At 41.8% G+C, this 17723-nt stretch overlaps 2 protein-coding genes across 3 annotated transcripts; one reads left to right on the plus strand and one right to left on the minus strand.

Annotated features, from left to right (window-relative positions):
* Positions 1-1751: 1751 nt before the first annotated feature.
* LOC111602247 lies at positions 1752-6447 on the minus strand. Of its 2 annotated transcripts, XM_023319239.2 has the most exons (3): positions 6332-6447; positions 4012-6007; positions 1752-3695 (listed from the first exon to the last, which is right to left on the minus strand). In XM_023319239.2, the coding sequence occupies exons 2-3, from the start codon at positions 5749-5751 to the stop codon at positions 1854-1856; spliced, it is 3582 nt and encodes a 1193-aa protein (XP_023175007.2). In that variant the 5' UTR covers positions 5752-6007; positions 6332-6447; the 3' UTR covers positions 1752-1853. The 2 variants fall into 2 exon arrangements, with proteins under 2 accessions (XP_023175007.2, XP_030079072.1); XM_030223212.1 differs by lacking the exon at positions 6332-6447 and having other exon boundaries at positions 4012-6030.
* Positions 6448-11378: 4931 nt separating this feature from the next.
* Positions 11379-13762, plus strand: LOC111602212 (endothelin-converting enzyme 2). Its single transcript, XM_023319188.2, has one exon. The coding sequence runs from the start codon at positions 11686-11688 to the stop codon at positions 13648-13650; it is 1965 nt and encodes a 654-aa protein (XP_023174956.2). The 5' UTR covers positions 11379-11685; the 3' UTR covers positions 13651-13762.
* Positions 13763-17723: the final 3961 nt, after the last annotated feature.

Raw genomic sequence — 17723 nt, forward strand, 5'->3', positions numbered from 1 at the left:
TTTCTTGATTTGATGTGATATAAATAAAAATGCACATAGGCGTATATATGTGTGTTTGTGCGTGTCTGTATGTACAGAATAAATTATTTTACTCAGAACACCAAAATACTAAGACGCTCACACATACTGAAGTCCTCCTTGTGGCTCTTATCATTCCACATGCATACAAAAGCGTGTGAGCGAAGGTCTCGACATTGTTACGTCAAATGGGCTACGTATGCGTGCGTATGTAGAGACAACCATTGATTCTCTCAGCAAGAAGAAAAAACTTTTATAGAAGAATGTAGAATTTGAGATTTCTCCTCGACATATACACATAATCCACATTCACTAATTTCTTCACATTAAACAATTACGAAAGTTCTACTCAAGCACGCCAATTAAATTCAATAAAAATAAATTATAAGAAATTAATGAGAAGAAATAAAAATAATGTAAGTTTACACCGTTTCAGACCGACGTAGTTTTAGTCCCAATAGTTTCCACATCTTCTAGAACATCGTGTTGATTTCGAGGACCACACAAATCCAAAGTAACCTCATTTTTCAGAAAGTGTTCAACTGATTATAGACAGAATCTCAATGTGGTTGACTTAATATAAGAAGTACCTTAACGATCCTAAATTTCTTCCACTGTTTAACTTGCTACTACAACTAACTACTACCCTGTAATAGTTGATCTTAGAAAAGACACAAAAATATATATTTATACGAAATTATTAGTTTAGTGCTCGAACGTTGAATTATACGATAAAAATACAAACTTCAATAAACATTGAATTCGGACAAATAACCAAGGCTGACCCCAGATATATTTAAAGGTTTAACACAGTTTAGTGGTCGTCTGCGACGACTTTTGATTTTATTTGATTTCGTGTTTGTGCAGCACTTTGGGTACCAGAACGTGAAATTGTTATTGAGTCCGTGGGCGTTACCCACTTGACTGCCAACTGCACAGTGCACATCAGCAAATGCTTACAGCTGGCAGGAGACATTGTTGCTGCATAGCTAAGCTCTTCACAACTCCTCTTTGTTGGCCACAAAAACCCAAGATAAATATTTTGCCAAGCGCCTGCAAATGCAACGTGATGCTACTTGCCCTACGTGGCGTATGCGCAATGCAAACACAAAAGACCCGTGCGCCCAGCCGAAGAAGCGGGTGGCCAATGTGCTAAAGACGCTGATGATGCATTCAACATTACACTTGACAACTAAAGCTGAACGGGCCAATTCAGCAGCATGATGTTAGATGCTCCAATGGCTGGTCAACAAACCGAAAGCGCAGAACCAATATGCTTTCAATTTCGAAAATAATGCTAAACCAGTTCGAAGAATGTTATCAGTGACGTAGAAGCAAAGACTTTTGATGTATGTGTATGAGTAAATGAACTCTTTGCGCGCAAACTTGGGGAATTTTCATAGGGAGAGAGGTTTTGGGTTTACTGTTTGTCTGTCTGTTCGTCTGTCTATATGAATGCAAACATTGCGCTAGAGGCTTGAAATGTAGGTAACATAGTTATGGACACCGTCGTCGTAAAAAGTGCTATAAATGGAATAATAGTAAAACTATTATATAAAGCGCTAGCGACTTGATTTGGAATAGATCAATAGATAGCGATCCAAAATTGTACAGTATAATCTGAATAATCTGTATAATCTGAAATTCGTTTTCCTTGCTGAATTCAAAAAGAATTTGTGAAGTTACATCACTAAAGAGCTGAAGTTTATTGAGAGTAAAAAATATGTTTATAACATTATATGTTAGTGCCTATATACGTGCCTATATATGTGCCTATATATGTGCTTAAATATACTTATGATTACTAATACATTACTTTGACGAAGTACTTAGGATTAAACCTCAACGGCGCGTTGCTGCATCAGCGTGTCGATGATCTTCTCGATGTGCTCATTGCAGCTGCCCAGACATGTGTCCGCATATTCGAAAAGAAACTGCATAAAGCTCTCCAGCTCCTCCATGGAGCAGGCGCTGAAGCCATTGCTGCGTGCCAGATTTTCAATGGTGCGCAGCTTCTGGGCATACTCCGGCTTGCTGCGGCACTGCTTGAACGAGGCTTCGTTTAGTTGTGGTGGCAGCTGATAGTTTCGTATGCGCTGCTCCACACTTTTCAGCTTGTTTTGCTGCTCCTGCAGAGTGCGTAGCATTTGGGGCATGCTCAAGGACTTCGAGCGGACAACGGGCAATGTTTTATCGAAGAGCTCATCCAATGGCACCGCCTCATATTCCTGGCTAAATAGTTCTGGCGAGAAGGAGAGACGGCCGCTATTGTTGCTAAAGCTGTCCGACTCGAACTCAGTTTGGTCCAGATCGCTGGTCTTGATGGCATTGCTGGAGCTGTTATATTGGTTATTGGGCCAGGCATATTTGCTGCGCCCCTCCAAGCCGTTGCTGCTGCCCGTCTGCAGACCCACCAGCATGCTGTAGCTACTCTCGATGGAGAACTTCGGCGATGTGAGCCAGAACTCCGGCACGCTGCTAAACTCAAAGTGATCGACGCCGAAGCGTAGCTCCAACTCGGGGCCAGTGCTCAGCTCCGCGTCAAGAAACTGAAACAGACGCTCAATCTTCTCGCCGGGCATGTATTTGCCACTGAACGGCACAGCCAAATCACCGCTAGCAAACCAGTAATGCGAGGAGCCCTTAACGCTCGCCGGTCGCTCTGGCAGCTCATTGGCCTTGGCGTCCTGGTCGCCAGCAGTTGATCTGCAGAATTTGTGCCCATCAATGCCAAAGGTCAGCTCACGTGTTTCCCAGCTTTTTTGCGTAAAGATGTCGTAAAGTAAACGCAGTCGATCCGGCGTATTGTGTGCTATTTCCAGTCCAACGTTAAAGTCCCCGGCACTGATCCAAAACTTGGACTGTGGCTTGCTTGCCGGCTGGTCCTCAAGCTGAGAGGAGCTCATTTCCACAGTGGGTGCATTGGCAAAGAAGTCGCGCTCACTGCATGTCGGTGTTGTTGGCGTATCGGATGTGGCAGCCAAATCCAATGGATGATCCTCTCGTATCACTTGCATGGCTAAGGAGCTGCGACGCGGCTTGTCTAGTTGCTGTCCACTCACACCAATCGGACTGAAGAGCTGCTGCTGCGCAGCGCCTGCACAGCTACGGCCCTTTACAGGCGTGGAGAAGCCCGAGGGCTTTGCATGGGCCACTCCCACCGAAGAGCGACGCAACGGACTGTTGTCCATGGCATCATTGGAGCACGTCTCGAAGCCCTGATCTATGAAACTGTCGCGCAGCTGTTGATCCAACGATTGACGCGGCGTCTGCGACGGCGACTGATCACTGTCCGCGTTGGGAGAGGGCGAGGACATCACCGTCAACGTATACGCAGACTTGATCTTTCGCGGCGAGTTGACCTGGCGCATCAGCGACTTGTCCAGCTCAATGTAACTTTGCTCCGGCAATGGCATCGACTGCGGCGGCGGAGCAGCTGCCGTTAACGCACTTGGTGGCTTCTTCTTGGCCTGCAATGCTGCTGGCTTGTAGTCGGAATCTGAGTCGGTGCTGGTTACAGCATTGGCCGTGGCCTCCACAATTGAATTCTCCTTCTTCCAGGTGAGCGTACGACGCATTTTCTTCTTGCGCGGCGGTCGCACGGGCTTGGCAAAATCGAAGTCGCCTGCCTCGTTGGGCGTTGTTGGCATTTCTGGCTGAGATTCATCAGTGGTTATCTGTGGATACATTTAGAGACAATTAAATTAATGAAGAGCTAATTCTATCTATATTCAAAAGACTATTGGGTCCACTTTGTGAGTTAGAAATAATTTAGAGGTTTAGTGTTCAATTAAATTAAATACAATATTGAGAGAGAATTCGAAAGGAAGTTCATTGTAAAATGCTTGAGTTGAAAAGCCTATTTTGGGAAAGGTAAATTGGTAAATGGGTTTTTCTCTTTCAGATTTGATGACTTGTCTTACATATCAGAATTTTCAGTTTTACTCTTAGATATGTTTGTTGGGCAGCCTTTTGAAATGATAGCGGACTCACCTTTGGTAGTGTTGATAAGCCGGATTCACTTTCCTCAGCTTCAGAATGCTTGCAACTGGAGGAGCTGCTCGAAGTAATGCAAGTGGATTGCGTCTGGGCCAGACTTGGACGAGGCGCCGGCACCGGCGGTGCTTGACGTTTCATTTTACGCGGCGTGGGCGTGACAGGAGCAAGGTGCGTGCCCGCTGATATCGGCGTTGTTGCTGTGTCCACATCTTTATCTTCCACATAGCTGGCTTCTTTAGTTTTGCTCTCCAGCTCCAGCTTGGCAATGGCCTCCTCGAGCAAGCGCTCAACGGCCGACTTCTGGCTAATGTCGCCCATCGAACTGGCTGTGTTTTGAGCTGGTTGCTCATCGCTGCTGGCAATTTCAATGGTTTGATCGCTGTTCGACACGCTGGTTATGTCGAACAACACGCCATTCTCGGCACTTAGCCAGGTGTAGAAAAGACTCTCGAGAGGCTCGTTTTGAAAAAACAAATGATTTTCAGTGCCGGAGCGCTCCTGGCGTGTGCGTCGTATCTTCTTGGGCGGCGCATACGCCTCAGTGGGCAGTACGCTGCGGATGGCAGCCGAATTGCGCTTCTGCGAGGTGCACTGCAGGCCACGCCCACCTGGCATGGCAATCACATGTCGCTCCGGGCTGGGCTTTAGCACCACTGTCAGTGTGCTCACATGCAGCGATGGCGATGGCGACTTGAGCGACGTGACCAGTGTCGGTGCCGGCCGTGGGGGAGTGGACTGCAGCACGCACTTGGCCTCGAGTTCCTGTGCCAAATGCTTGACGCTGGCCTGCTGCTCGGCCACGACCTCGCCGCGTGCTATTTGCTTTTTGGCCTGAGCTTTAAGATCAGCCGCATGCTCATTGAATTTGGGATGCTTAGCGGCAATGTCGCTAACAAATTTATTGAAGAGCAACACCTTATCCTTGACGCTCAGCTCACGAAACACATCCTCGGCTACCAGGCAGGGTCCATGATTTGTGGACTCCTCCTCTTCAAGCTGCTGCTGTTGTTGTTGTAGTCGAGCCTGTTTCTGCCTAGGCTGTGGCTTGGGCTCCGGTGACAAGGATAGCTCATTGTGTAGCGCGGCGTATTGTGGCGGCTCAGCTCGGCGCATTACCTGATTGATCTTCGAGTTGAATAATTGTGCCATCTCCTTGACTTTCATGGGCAGCTTGCCGCTGGTCTTGTTAGCGCCACGTACCGACTGTGGTGTTCCCAGCTGTGGCTGTTCGTATTTCTGTTTTAACTCACTAATCTTTTTCTTTCCACTGTCCACTTTCTGTTGTTTGGGCTGTGCCACGGGCTGGTTAGCTAATTTGGCAATGGTGCTGGCCACCTTGCCAGTGGAATGGGTTGTCGATGCATGCACATCTTTGCTAGGCGTAACGGGTACCTCTTCGTCGAAATACTTCATGAGGTTCTCAATGCTGGACAAGTCCAAGTCGGTGATCTGTACACGTGACGGGGTCGTATAAGAGTTTTGGTGCTCCAATGCTGTTAGAAAGCGATCATCATCCAAGGAGGAAACCTCGAAGAGCTCCTCTCGGGTCATTGTGGCACGCAGCAGTCCGTGCGCATCGCTGACATCGCAGTACGCGTGCCGTGACCGTCGCTCCTCAATCTCTGCATTCAGCTGCAGCAGCTCGTTCAGATCGGCGCTATTCATGGCTGCTGTGTCCACAACCATCTCGTTTTGCTTGCGATTATTGTTGGGCGTCGAATTACTTAGCACCATACTTTTAATTTTGTTATATTTATTTGTGGCTTTTGCGTTGTTCACGTTAGACGTTGCAGTTTGTAACTGTGAGCGGTAGCGTTACGGCGACGCCTTTTAAACGCCACAGGTAAACGCAACTATGCAAATTTTTTATTACACCCGCTAATCCGGCCAACATCAGGTCAGGTCCTCTAATCATGCCACAGCTGTCGCTCGGGTTTTACGGCGTTTCATTAGCAGCGCGTACCTTCCAGGAAGCCCCTAATTCGCCGACCTGTGTATGGATAGGCAAAAAGGCAACAGGTAAGTGGCATATCATCTAGAAGAGTCCATGGTTAATACGTTAATAAATTTTAAAGATTGCGCTCGTTGACTTGGGCTACCTTATAATATAATTGGCAGCAAATTTAAGGACGAACAAGGTGTTGCCGATTTATGAGGGTTTACGACACGGCACTATGACAAGCAAGCAACTTGATCTTGAAACAAGAGCTATTAACTATAATTGCCACACGGCAATATATTTGTATATAACAGATATATATATATATATATACTGATATTTATACCGTATATACATGACGAAATTCCTGTTTACCTATTTCACTGTTGCAGATTTTGGTTATTGGACAGAAGTTGTTGGTTTTTCCAACTTGATATAGGCTAAGTATACAAAAAATAGAAACGACAAGATAAGGATTCATGGGGCAAAGTAAAAAATTAAAATGAACTAAGGAATATCAAATGTCAAAAATACAATTTATATGCATGAAAAATATTTCAACGAAGCAATTTGCATTGATTTTTTTTAGTTTTTTATTATTTAAAAATACTTTTTTTTTTAAATATTTATTGGCTCAGCTGCAAAATATTTCGACAACGGATATTGATTATCTAAATGAAAAAACCATGAAATTGATTGATTTATTTATTTTATATTATGAGCAAATTTAATTGTGATACTTATTAAACTGGCCTAAAAATATCGTGTAAAATGTGGTTTAATATGACGGATTTGATATGCATAGTGGAATATATAAAGAACCAGTTTAAAAAGAAAAATATTTCGTTGTGAAAAAACATATTTATTAGGAATACATATTAGATATAATTATAATAATAAATAGACTGACTTTTCTTTTCTAAATGGAATGTCCAGAGCCCCCAGCTCACTACTATTAAACAGCAAAGCCAATATTTACAAGGATATAGTTATATTAAACTACCTATATGATATGCCCTTATGAGGCTATTGCCGTATAAAGCGCTAGATAGCGTATAGACTGGCAGCTCAACCAAACCAGCTTGCATTCATATTGCCTCAATATAAGAACAGGCGAATACAAGGAAATCCGATGAGCATTAAATATTGCAAAATATAGTGAAATAAATAGTTACAGATTTTAGATTTCTGGCTTACAGGCCCACTCACCAGTAAAGGTTATGAAGATTACTCATATGAAGCACTGGCAACTCCTATACATCTGTCTAAGAGACACACGCTCAAGCATGCACCCTCCGAACACAAAGCTGACCTATCAATTCAGCTACCACTTGAGCACATTCGTAGCATACAAGAGGCACATATTAAATATTTGTACCCAAAAGTATGCAATAAAGTGTGCTTTATGCCAGTGGCGAAGAGCTTTCAAAGAGCTAGCAGAAGACGCCGCAAAATGCGAGTGCTAACTAGACCCCAGAGAGCTGAGTGCTGAGAGCCACAATGAAAATCAGACATACGAGAAAATTTCAACATGTCACTGGGGCGTAGCTTTGATTTCATTGGATTTGAGGCAGCTGGCAACGTCGTCGAGAGAGCTGAAAACTTTGTTGGCATCACCGCCATTTGGCGCCTTATGCAAATCAGCGCCAAAGCTGTAAACGAGAATGATTTCAGCCAGGTGCTAAGCTCGAATCGGTGCTGAATGCTGATGATGACATTTTGTTCAGTTGGCAGCGATGTTATTTTACTGCATCATCGTCAGCGACAGATGAGTTTGAGCCTTAAATTCGACCATTTCAATTTGCTAATAGCCACGTGGCATATTTCCACGCATGGAAAGTTGCAGCTACCGAATCTAGTCTAGACAACAAATTTGCCAAACAAAACCCAATGGGTAAAAGGTTTTTCACATTTTTCACATTTTGCTGCCTGCTTTTGCCCCTCTGCCATAATGTTTCTTTGTCTGTCTGTTTGTTTGTTTGCCTCGCTTTCAATAACTTTAATATCATTTCTATAGCGCACAGACGCCGGAAATTGAATTACTTACTCAAGTAACTTGAGAGCAACAAGAAAAATAAAAAATAAAAAACGTGGCGGGTTGCGCGGCTATTCATTGACTTTAAGACGCGAAGCCAACCACAAGCATTTAGTTCTCCCCTTTACACAAATCACACAAAGTGCACGGCGCTTAGGACTGACTCTATTTCTGTTCTGGGATCAAGAACAATGGGGCTGCAAAAGGAGGGGTCAGCTTGTTCGCTGCATGCGTAAGTGAGTATTTAACAGGGCAAACAGTTTGCTCTACCCGAACTCAACCCAATTGCCACTTACTTTTGATTTTTATGCGCCAAGCGATACATAAACATTGTATACCCTTCACTAGCGACCATGATAATCTGGCAGTTATTGACACATATCAAGTTTTATAGCATAGAATCTCCATATCGACAAAGTTAAGCAATAATTTTTATCTTTAGTTTTGTTTTCTCTGGGTTACAACTGGCAAGTGATACGAAATGATCAGCATCAGCACAAGAGCGTCTCGGCCGGGCTTGCCTGACTGTGCTCTGGCTGCCAGACACTCTTTCGTGACTTGCCAAGCGTAATTGAATTATGAAATTCGTGCCTCGACGAGGCGCCGCTGCCAGACGCTGCTGCCGATGCATTGATGCAGGCAACTGGCCAAAGACATGCACAGGGACATAGCATCAAGGGAGACGAGCCTGGGCTTGGGCAGCCATCGAATCGTTAACGGCATTTTAAGCATCCTTGCACTTTCTGTACACACACACCGTTATGTGGAGATTAATTTTCGCGTTTTTCACATGTTAATAATTTAATAAATTAAAATGAAATTTTGCTTTATGGCGATCAAAATCGCTTTGCTTTATGCCTGCACTTTATGAAATATGTAACGAAAAAGTGAAATTTTAATATAAATAATTTTCGTAGCGCTTTCACTTTGATAGACCAAATTCTATATAAAGGTACACGTACCAACAGTTTATTAAATATAAAGCACTTGCTAAAATATGCGCATAGTATTCGGGTACTATTTGTCACTGAGCAGGACATTATTTTCGCTTAAACTATGGCGTGCTTAAAAAATAATTATTTATTCACGCTTTGTCAATTTTGATGAGCGCGCGCGTGTGTGTGTGCGTAGGCCACAAATTCGTATTTAATTAAAATGCCATTAATTAAATGCAAATCAAGCCTATGCTTTACTGATTAGGCTTTAAATAAGTTTAAAAAAAAAATACATAAAAACATCGATAAACCAAAGTCCAGCTATGTTTGGTATTAGAACATTTAACTATATCATTCAGCGAGGTATTAGAGTCTCCATTACGCTTGGCAGTTAAGATCAGCAACTAAAGCATCTAATCCAGGATGCCTTAATAGCTTGATAGTTGTCAATCTCTATGTTCAATTTATTATTTAAAGCGGATTATCGTCAAATGAACATCAGAAATCAAAATGGAAATTTATAAATATCTATAATCAGCTATGCACAAATAAGTTTTTAATAAATGAAATGGATAGTCATATTAAATTGATGGCATGGTATATGGATTGTAATTTAAGAGCGCCAGTTAGCCCAGTTAGTTAGTTAAAGGGATTGCAGTTATTCATTCCGTTTGCTCTCTTTACTTCTCACTTGTTTCTCTTGCTCTCACAGCGCATCGGCTTGATCACGCTAAGCCGGCTTACTACAATTAATTATCGCTTGATTACTACAGCTGTGCGTGCATCGACAGCTCTCATATTACTCTCTACTATATATGTATGAATATATATGTATATAGTTGCGGACAGCACGCCAGCCAAAGTCGTCAGCTCGCGTTTGGAGCGAATTGTGGAAACTTAATACAAGCACAATATTTCTTTGAATTGACTTATAGCTACTAGCGGCTCAACAGGTGCACTGAGTATATAAACAGATTTGCAAAATCAAGGCTAAGATTAGAATTACTAATTTTAATTAAATCTATTACTAAATCTCTAAGGAGAAAATCCACTGTTTGGTATAATAAACGAAGTGCTTCACAATTTTTACGACTAAAGTCAAAATCCTATAACTGATTTGTAAATTAAAAACAAAAAAAAAAAACACAACAATTGTACAATTAGCGCTAAAATAATCAGTCAACGACAAATTGCGCTCTATCGGATCACTAATGGGCCCGATAAGACGGCAAGTGCTTCAAACGTCACAAGTGGACGGCAACACAAAGGAAACGATTGCCATCAAATTCATATCTCATCTCTCGCCACATGCCACTCGACACTCGCCACTCGCCAGCCGCCAGCAGCCAGTCGAAAAGTCAAAAGTCCAATGCGTAGTGGACAAGCCCCCTATCGAATTGTCAAAGAAGCCAGCGCCAGAGTTAATGTGTTGTAAATGCATAAACCAGGGACAGCATATCGCAACAGTTTGCCGTTCTCTGACCCCCGTGCGAACCTCTCGTGCGTAAGGTTAATCATTAATTGCAACGTCGAATTGCGTCATCCAATGCCTTATCAGGGCACGGCAGCCGAACGATGGCGACGCTAATGACAATTAATAACTAAAACATGAATTGAAACAATTTTCGAATTGTAATTCAAGCCGATCCGTACTGCACTGCACTAAATATTTCAATTTTTGTACAAAACATTGTCAATTTATCGAAATATTAAATTAAACCTAAATTAAAAGCAGCAAGCGGAACTGTGCAATATATTAAAGTCTAATAGAAATTTATTGTTTGCCAATTATGAAGAAAAATAGTAATAGTATTTTATATTTTAATTGTTTATTTATTGACAAGTTCAGTAGCTAATAAAAATGAATTAATATTTATATTGTTATAATGTGAGATCAAAAGTGAAATTTGAAATTTGGATCGATTGCAGTGGAAAATTTTCTTCACTCCCAAACAGATCCAAAGTATTCCCCTATTTTACACTGCTATATATACTGTATATACTAAAATTCACACCTATGTAGAAGTTAAAGCTTAATAAATTGTCGTATTAAAATATATAAAACAAACTTTGATTTCAGCTTGCTGAATTATACAAAATTTATCTGATGCAATTTCTTATGCAATATCTTCACATATTTCACGATAGTTCTTGCATGGCAATCAATTTGCTTAATACTTTTTTTCGACAACAAGCACATTTCTTACAGTGTATCATAGATAAGCCGCCGCACACTAACTAAAAGAAAAGACGTATTTAAAACGTTGATAAGCAACCCAAGCAAAAAGAAAAAAAAACAAATGTAAAAAGCGCGCTGCAAGAATTAAACACACACACACACACACACGCACACATAGCACTCTCACACACACATGTATGAGTCCCTGTGTGTGTGATGTGAATGAATTAAAAACGAATACATAAAAAATGAATACGCGTGAAACGAGTTTTTAGTTGATTTTTAGCAAGCGACGAACGCGCAACAAAACTTTCTGCCAAAACAAAACGGAAATTGTGAAATACTCAATAAAAGCTTAAGAAATTTATTTTCGAAACAATTTGCTGACATGTGTGCGCCTAAAGGAAACCAAAAACATCTACAACAACAACAACAATTGCTGCTCCGAACCGCAGTGCTTAGCATAGAGAACTAATACAAAGATAAATCAAACAAATCCATTATTAAAAGCAAAAGCGAATTCAAAGCTAAAGTGTTGCAAGAGGAGTATTAAGAGGAAAGCAGAGCAAAATAACACATAATGCCGCAGCTTTGGGCACTCTGTCTGCTGCTGGCCAGTGTCAAGGCGCTGCCCACAGCACAGCTTAATCAAAGCTGCCGCCTGACAGCGGCCGAGACAGCGACGGAGCCACCCTGCAGCGCAGATCTCAATTTGAGGCACATTCAATTGCTGAAGCGGTATATGCGACCAGAGCTGGATGCCTGCCAGGACTTTTATGCGTATGCCTGCGGCAATTGGGGATCGGTACACAAGACGGGCGAATCGGCCATGTCGCTGAGCGGCGGGCGGATCGATCAGCGCTATGTGGCACTGTTTGAGCGCCTGTTGCATGTGCCCCGAGCACCGGAACATGCGACGCCCTTGTATACGAAACTGCTGCGCTACTATCAAAGCTGCCGGCTGTTGGGCAAGCCGCGCTTACGTCGCTACTTGGAACAGTTGCCGCATATAGCCGGCAACTACTGGGCCGATCTGTTAGCGGTGTTGGGGCGCTATGGCTATCACGAGCACTATGTGAAGATTGAAGTGAGCCAGCATAATGCTAGCCAACACATGATTGTTGTGATGCCGCATAACTATTATCTCAGCCTGAATCTGAGCGGTAGCATATACAGCGCCTTGAGGCGTCACACGCACGGCCACTTGCCCAGCCTGAAGCAGTTAACTGAACAATTTAAGCAACTCGAGGATACCCTTAAAGAGATGGCGCAGCCACCAAAAGACAGCAGCGACGAGGAAACGCTAAGCTTGTACACGCTGGAGCAACTGCAACAAGAGCTGCCGGCACTGAACTGGACGCATGTACTGCAACGACAGCTGGGACACGTATACCCGGGCAGCTATCAGCTGCTGGCTGACGATCTGCCAGCTCTGCGACAATTGATCGACTATCTTAACCGAGCCGATGCACGTCTGCTGCAGCTGTATAGCTGGGCACGTTTTCTGCAACATCTTAAGCAGCTGCCACACAATCCATTGAGCAATCCCCAGCCCAGCTTCAGCTCTAGCTCAGCGGTCGGCTGTGTCCAGCACATGCGCAAGACACTCTATCTGGCCATGAATTTTGCCTACGAGCGGAACTACTATGGCAAGCAACGGGAGGCAGATGAGCAGGTGATCTTCGGGGTCTTCGAGGAGCTGAAGCAACAGTTCGCCCAGCAGCTGCGACTCAATGTGCTTGGTTTGAATGCAACGCTACTGGACGCACTGCTGGACAAGGTGCAGGGCTTGCGCATCAACGTTGGCAATCTGCCACGTAATGTGAGCGATCAGTTTTATGTGGATTGTGTCCAGCACTGGCGAGTGGGCAACGATTTCTATGAGAATCATTTGAACAGTCTGCTCCACTATTATGACCATCTGGCCGAGTTGGAGCGTACCGACGATGCGGCCCTGCGAGAGGTGTGGTTTAGCTTCAATCATCATGGACCCGAGCTGCTCGACAATATTGATGCCACGCCCTATTTTTATTGCCTGGGCAGCATCATAATTATGCCATATGCCTACATGCAGCTGCCACTATATAATTCACAATTTTGGCCAGCTCTGCTCTATGGCGACTTGGCCAATACTTTGGGCCATGAGATGCTGCACTCGATAGACACCTATTTTGTGGACTACGATGCTCAGGGTGAAATGCGCGACTACAGTGATCAGTTGGTACAGAACAAGAACTACTTGAAGGCGGTTAACTGTCTCAACGACAGCGAGCATGTAATGTTAAATGAACGCATCGCAGACATCAGCGGCACACGCTTGGCGCTCAACACCTACATGAAAGACCCGTCGGAGAGACGCAACAATGGGCGCTTGTACTTCGTGCAATTTGCGCAATTCTTTTGCGGCGAGGAGGCGGATATCTATCATGATACGGGCAGCAAACGTTTGAACTATGCTCTAGCCCAGATGCCCGAATTCGCTGAGGTATTCGAGTGCGCGCAGGGCACGCCCATGAATCCTGTAAGCCGCTGCAGTTTCTGGTAGCGCACAGATCGCTATGTAGTATAAGCACTTGGTTCTGTATAGTCTCGTAGCTGGTGTATAGCTTTAACTAGTTAAGCCATCAAGTATTGTAAATAAAAGTATGCTTAAGTAACTGCTTTCGCCTGCCTGCCTTTCTTTCAATCTGTCGGCTCACATTCCATTGCTGTGCAAGTCTGCGCCACATCAATATGCAGCACGCATATGCCCACAGAAATCCTTGACAGCCTAGCAGCAAAGCTCGAGGAAACAAGGAAAGGTAACTTGCAGTCAGCGAGACAAGTTAATTTTCAATTACGTGCACAACGTGTAAGCGGGGAAAAGTCGAAAGCCAACAGAATACGCGACTGCGCCTACAATTGAGGCACGCAAAAACAAAAAATAAGAAAATTCTGCAGCTTGGCAACTGGTAAGACACCATGCTATATGAACTTTTAAATGAGCTGCCAATGTAATTGCTTCAGCGCTGCTTTAGCTAAGCTAGGAAATTCTTTGTGGATTTGATAGTACGTGCAAAATATAAAACTTATGTAAGCTTAATTATAAATATATTTTAGAATTCTGTGCCATATCTCTTGCTTGGACTACCTTTTAAGATTTCAACCTTAAACTTTTGATATAAAACAAATTTATATGTGTATAAAGCTGTTTAATTTTAAGTTTGGAAATTTCACACATAAATGAAATAAGTTTACAAAAACAAATAAAATTTCAATTTCATTTAATTGCAAAATCAAAATGAAATAAATTTTTATAGTTGTATGGGCAAGTACAGTACATGTTGCCTACCGTTGTCTATGGACAGCAAATGAACGAACTTGCAGCGCATATGAAAAACTACCAATGGGAAATATGAAATGCAGAGACAGCATTAAGAATTTTCACGTTGGCATCGTCATGCATTGAAATCAGCAAAAGCCAGTGGCACGGCAACAGTAGCAGCCACGCTGCTCAAACAGAGGCTCACCAGATACAGCGGCTACAGACGTACACATATACATATATACGTTTCTATAGTATGCTGTATAACATACTCACAAACACAGGCACACATATGTACATTCACATATGCGCGATGTGCGTGTCTTGTTTGCCGGCACGCTTTTTATTTATTTGCTAATTAACGCGCTTCCTGTGCAGCAGCCGAAGCTTTGCGACGCGACGCGACGGGACGCGACGTCGACTTTTCAGTTGGCAACTTGTTGAAGGTCGATGCGGCATATATTACTCATACTCACAATGGGCTGCCAGTTACCTGGCAACCGCAATTGGCGCCCGCATTAATAGACCATTAACAAGACACCCCAGCCAGAACATTTGCACGTGCTTTGCCTGTCAAATACACCAAACCGTAACCAAAAGCCACTGGCCAATGAAAGCCAACTGCGTTTAGGACTTGGCAGCTGCCTTAATCGTTAATTAGGCTTGTGAAAGACCACAAACCACATGCTCTTCACTTAATCAGAGATTCATATTGACTACGTTATAAATATTGGACAATCTGCCGTTTTAAAGTAATTATAAGACAAATTTGTAAATATGATGAAGTTGGGAATTTTAGTTTTGAGGCAACTTATAAACATCTATAGCTAGGATTTAGTTCAGTGTACAAATGATGAGTATACACACACACACATTCCATAAAAAGAGTCTAGCAGACAGCGTTGGCACCGTACAGTGTTGCCTCAGTGCTGTCTAGACTTGACACGAATTTAATATTTTTTTTAAATTTTAACCACCTTAAACATGTTCAATAAATCATTAAATAAAACTAGACTAGACTAAACTAATTTTACTTATTAATGTATTGAACATCATTAATTGTATAATTTAGTATTAATTATTAATTATTTAATATAATTTTTAACTGCTCTTTAAACAATTAAAAACAAATTAGAATGAGGTAGTTATAGTTTAATTAATTGTATAATTTAGTATTAATTATTAATTATTTAATATAATTTTTAACTGCTCTTTAAACAATTAAGAACAAATTAGAATGAGGTAGCTATAGTTTACTGTAATTGTAGCAATAATTTATTCCTAAAATGTGTGTATAAATTTATTGCAAAAATAAGAAATACAATTCTGTTGATATACAGTTTATATTTTAGTTTAGGTTAAAGTCTATCAACAACATTTGAATTTGAGAATTTTATAAGGAAATACGATGAAAAAAATTCTAAATCAAATGAGTTGATCATAAAAATAATCGAAACGAAACTTATTTAAACAATTATAAAATTATATATATGATAGATTCGAATTAAAATTGGCTTAAACGAAAACCAAGAATTGCACGGCTAATCGTGACAATCATAAGTGTACTAATATGAAACGATTGGCCAATTTGAGAGCATAGCTAAGATGATTATATAATTGATATGCCCGATAATAGGCGGTTTCACATGGTTTATGCGCATTTATGCGACTCTCTCGCATTGTCTGGTCGTCTTAGCACTACATACATATGTATAAATGTATAAATGTATGTATGCAGTCATACATATGTGCCTAGTCGGCAGTTTGTATGGTCACCGGATCGAATACTTAGCTTGCTGAGTTTGCGGTTTCCTCGACTCGCCGCCAACTCGCGCGACCACACAAATTGATATTCAATGTGCGATTTGTGCGCTGTCCGCGGGTTGGGTTGTGTTTCATATTAGTGTTTGTGTGTGTGCGACTTATCAGTGAGAAATTTCATTCATTCATGTAAGTCAAATTAGCTTGGCGGCTGTTCTGAATCGTTTAATAATTAAGTTTAATTTTAAACTGCTTAGAGCGCATTTCACGTGTTCGAGTGACGCAATAAATGCTACGAATTGCGTGTAGCCCTTCAGTGGGTGCTGCCCGCATTGCAGCTGGGCACCGGCCAATGGGAGCACAGCACGACGCGACGCTTGCCTAAATGACCGTTTCGATCCGGAAATTTGAACGTTACGATTTTCCCTGTCACGTGTGGCTCTGTTGCTGTGCGGACCCAAATCGTTTTATTCTGATAGCGAGACACGTGCTCCACGTTTGCCCGATTTCGCTGTATCCCAAATTTTATTTTCTTTTTACCATAATTTTATCAGCAAACGAACTGTCAAAATATTACTCGGACATATGTGGGAAAAAATTGTTCAATAAATCCTTGAAATAAGTTAAAGTCATTTAAAATAGTTATGAATGATATTATTCAACAAGGAACTATTTGTTATTTAAATATATTAAATAAAGAGTAAAGAAGACTTTGTGTATATATTTATAAGTATACAGTAGGGAGCAAAAGTGTTTCCATAGTTGACACTTTCAACTTTGTGAGTCGATAATTTCTAAACGAATGAAGCAAATCAAAAAAACTTTTTTTTCCAATAATATGTATTTAATTCTTAACAAATTGCCGTATATAACAAAAACAAAAAATAATCAGTAAAATATTCAAACAAAGAAAACTGAAACAACACGCATGTGTACAATTTTGCACCTTCCGATATTCTTACTTTGGTTTGATTTCTTAATTCTCTTATCGGCAATACACATGCAGTTTTACCCTTATATGTTTTATTTATGCATTCTACACTTTTATGATCCAGAAATCCACGTGTTTCTTATTATTTGAAGTAGATTTGTTAATTTTAGCAATTAGTCTACAAAGTACCGCGAAAAAATGAAGAAGCGTTCGTCAGATGTCGAAAATAGTATTATTAGCCTAACTGAAAGTGGCTGTTCGACTCGTAGTACTTCAGATCAGCTTAATATTTTTCATTCAGCGGTGTCCGAAGTCCAGAAAAGAAGCAATGGTACATCCAAAAACACTATTAAAGGCCGCAAACGACTCTTAAAGGACTCTGACGCCAGACTAATGGGAACTGATAAGTTCCTAACACCGAAGAAGGCATCTATGGACATAGGGAAAGACGTGAGTCGGCGGGTGGCTAGAAGAGCACTAGCTAAGGTTGGATATGTGGCAAGTGTGAAACAAAATAAACCAGCTCTATCCGAGAAGAATGTCAAGGGTCGATTGAAATTCGCCCGGGAACACAAGAACTGGACTGTAGATGATTGGAAACGTTTTATCTGGTCGGATGAAT

Source organism: Drosophila hydei, unplaced genomic scaffold (genome assembly GCF_003285905.1).
Source record: "Drosophila hydei strain 15085-1641.00,03,60 unplaced genomic scaffold, DhydRS2 tig00000149-arrow-pilon, whole genome shotgun sequence".
In the NCBI taxonomy this organism is placed as follows: Eukaryota; Metazoa; Arthropoda; class Insecta; order Diptera; family Drosophilidae; genus Drosophila; species Drosophila hydei.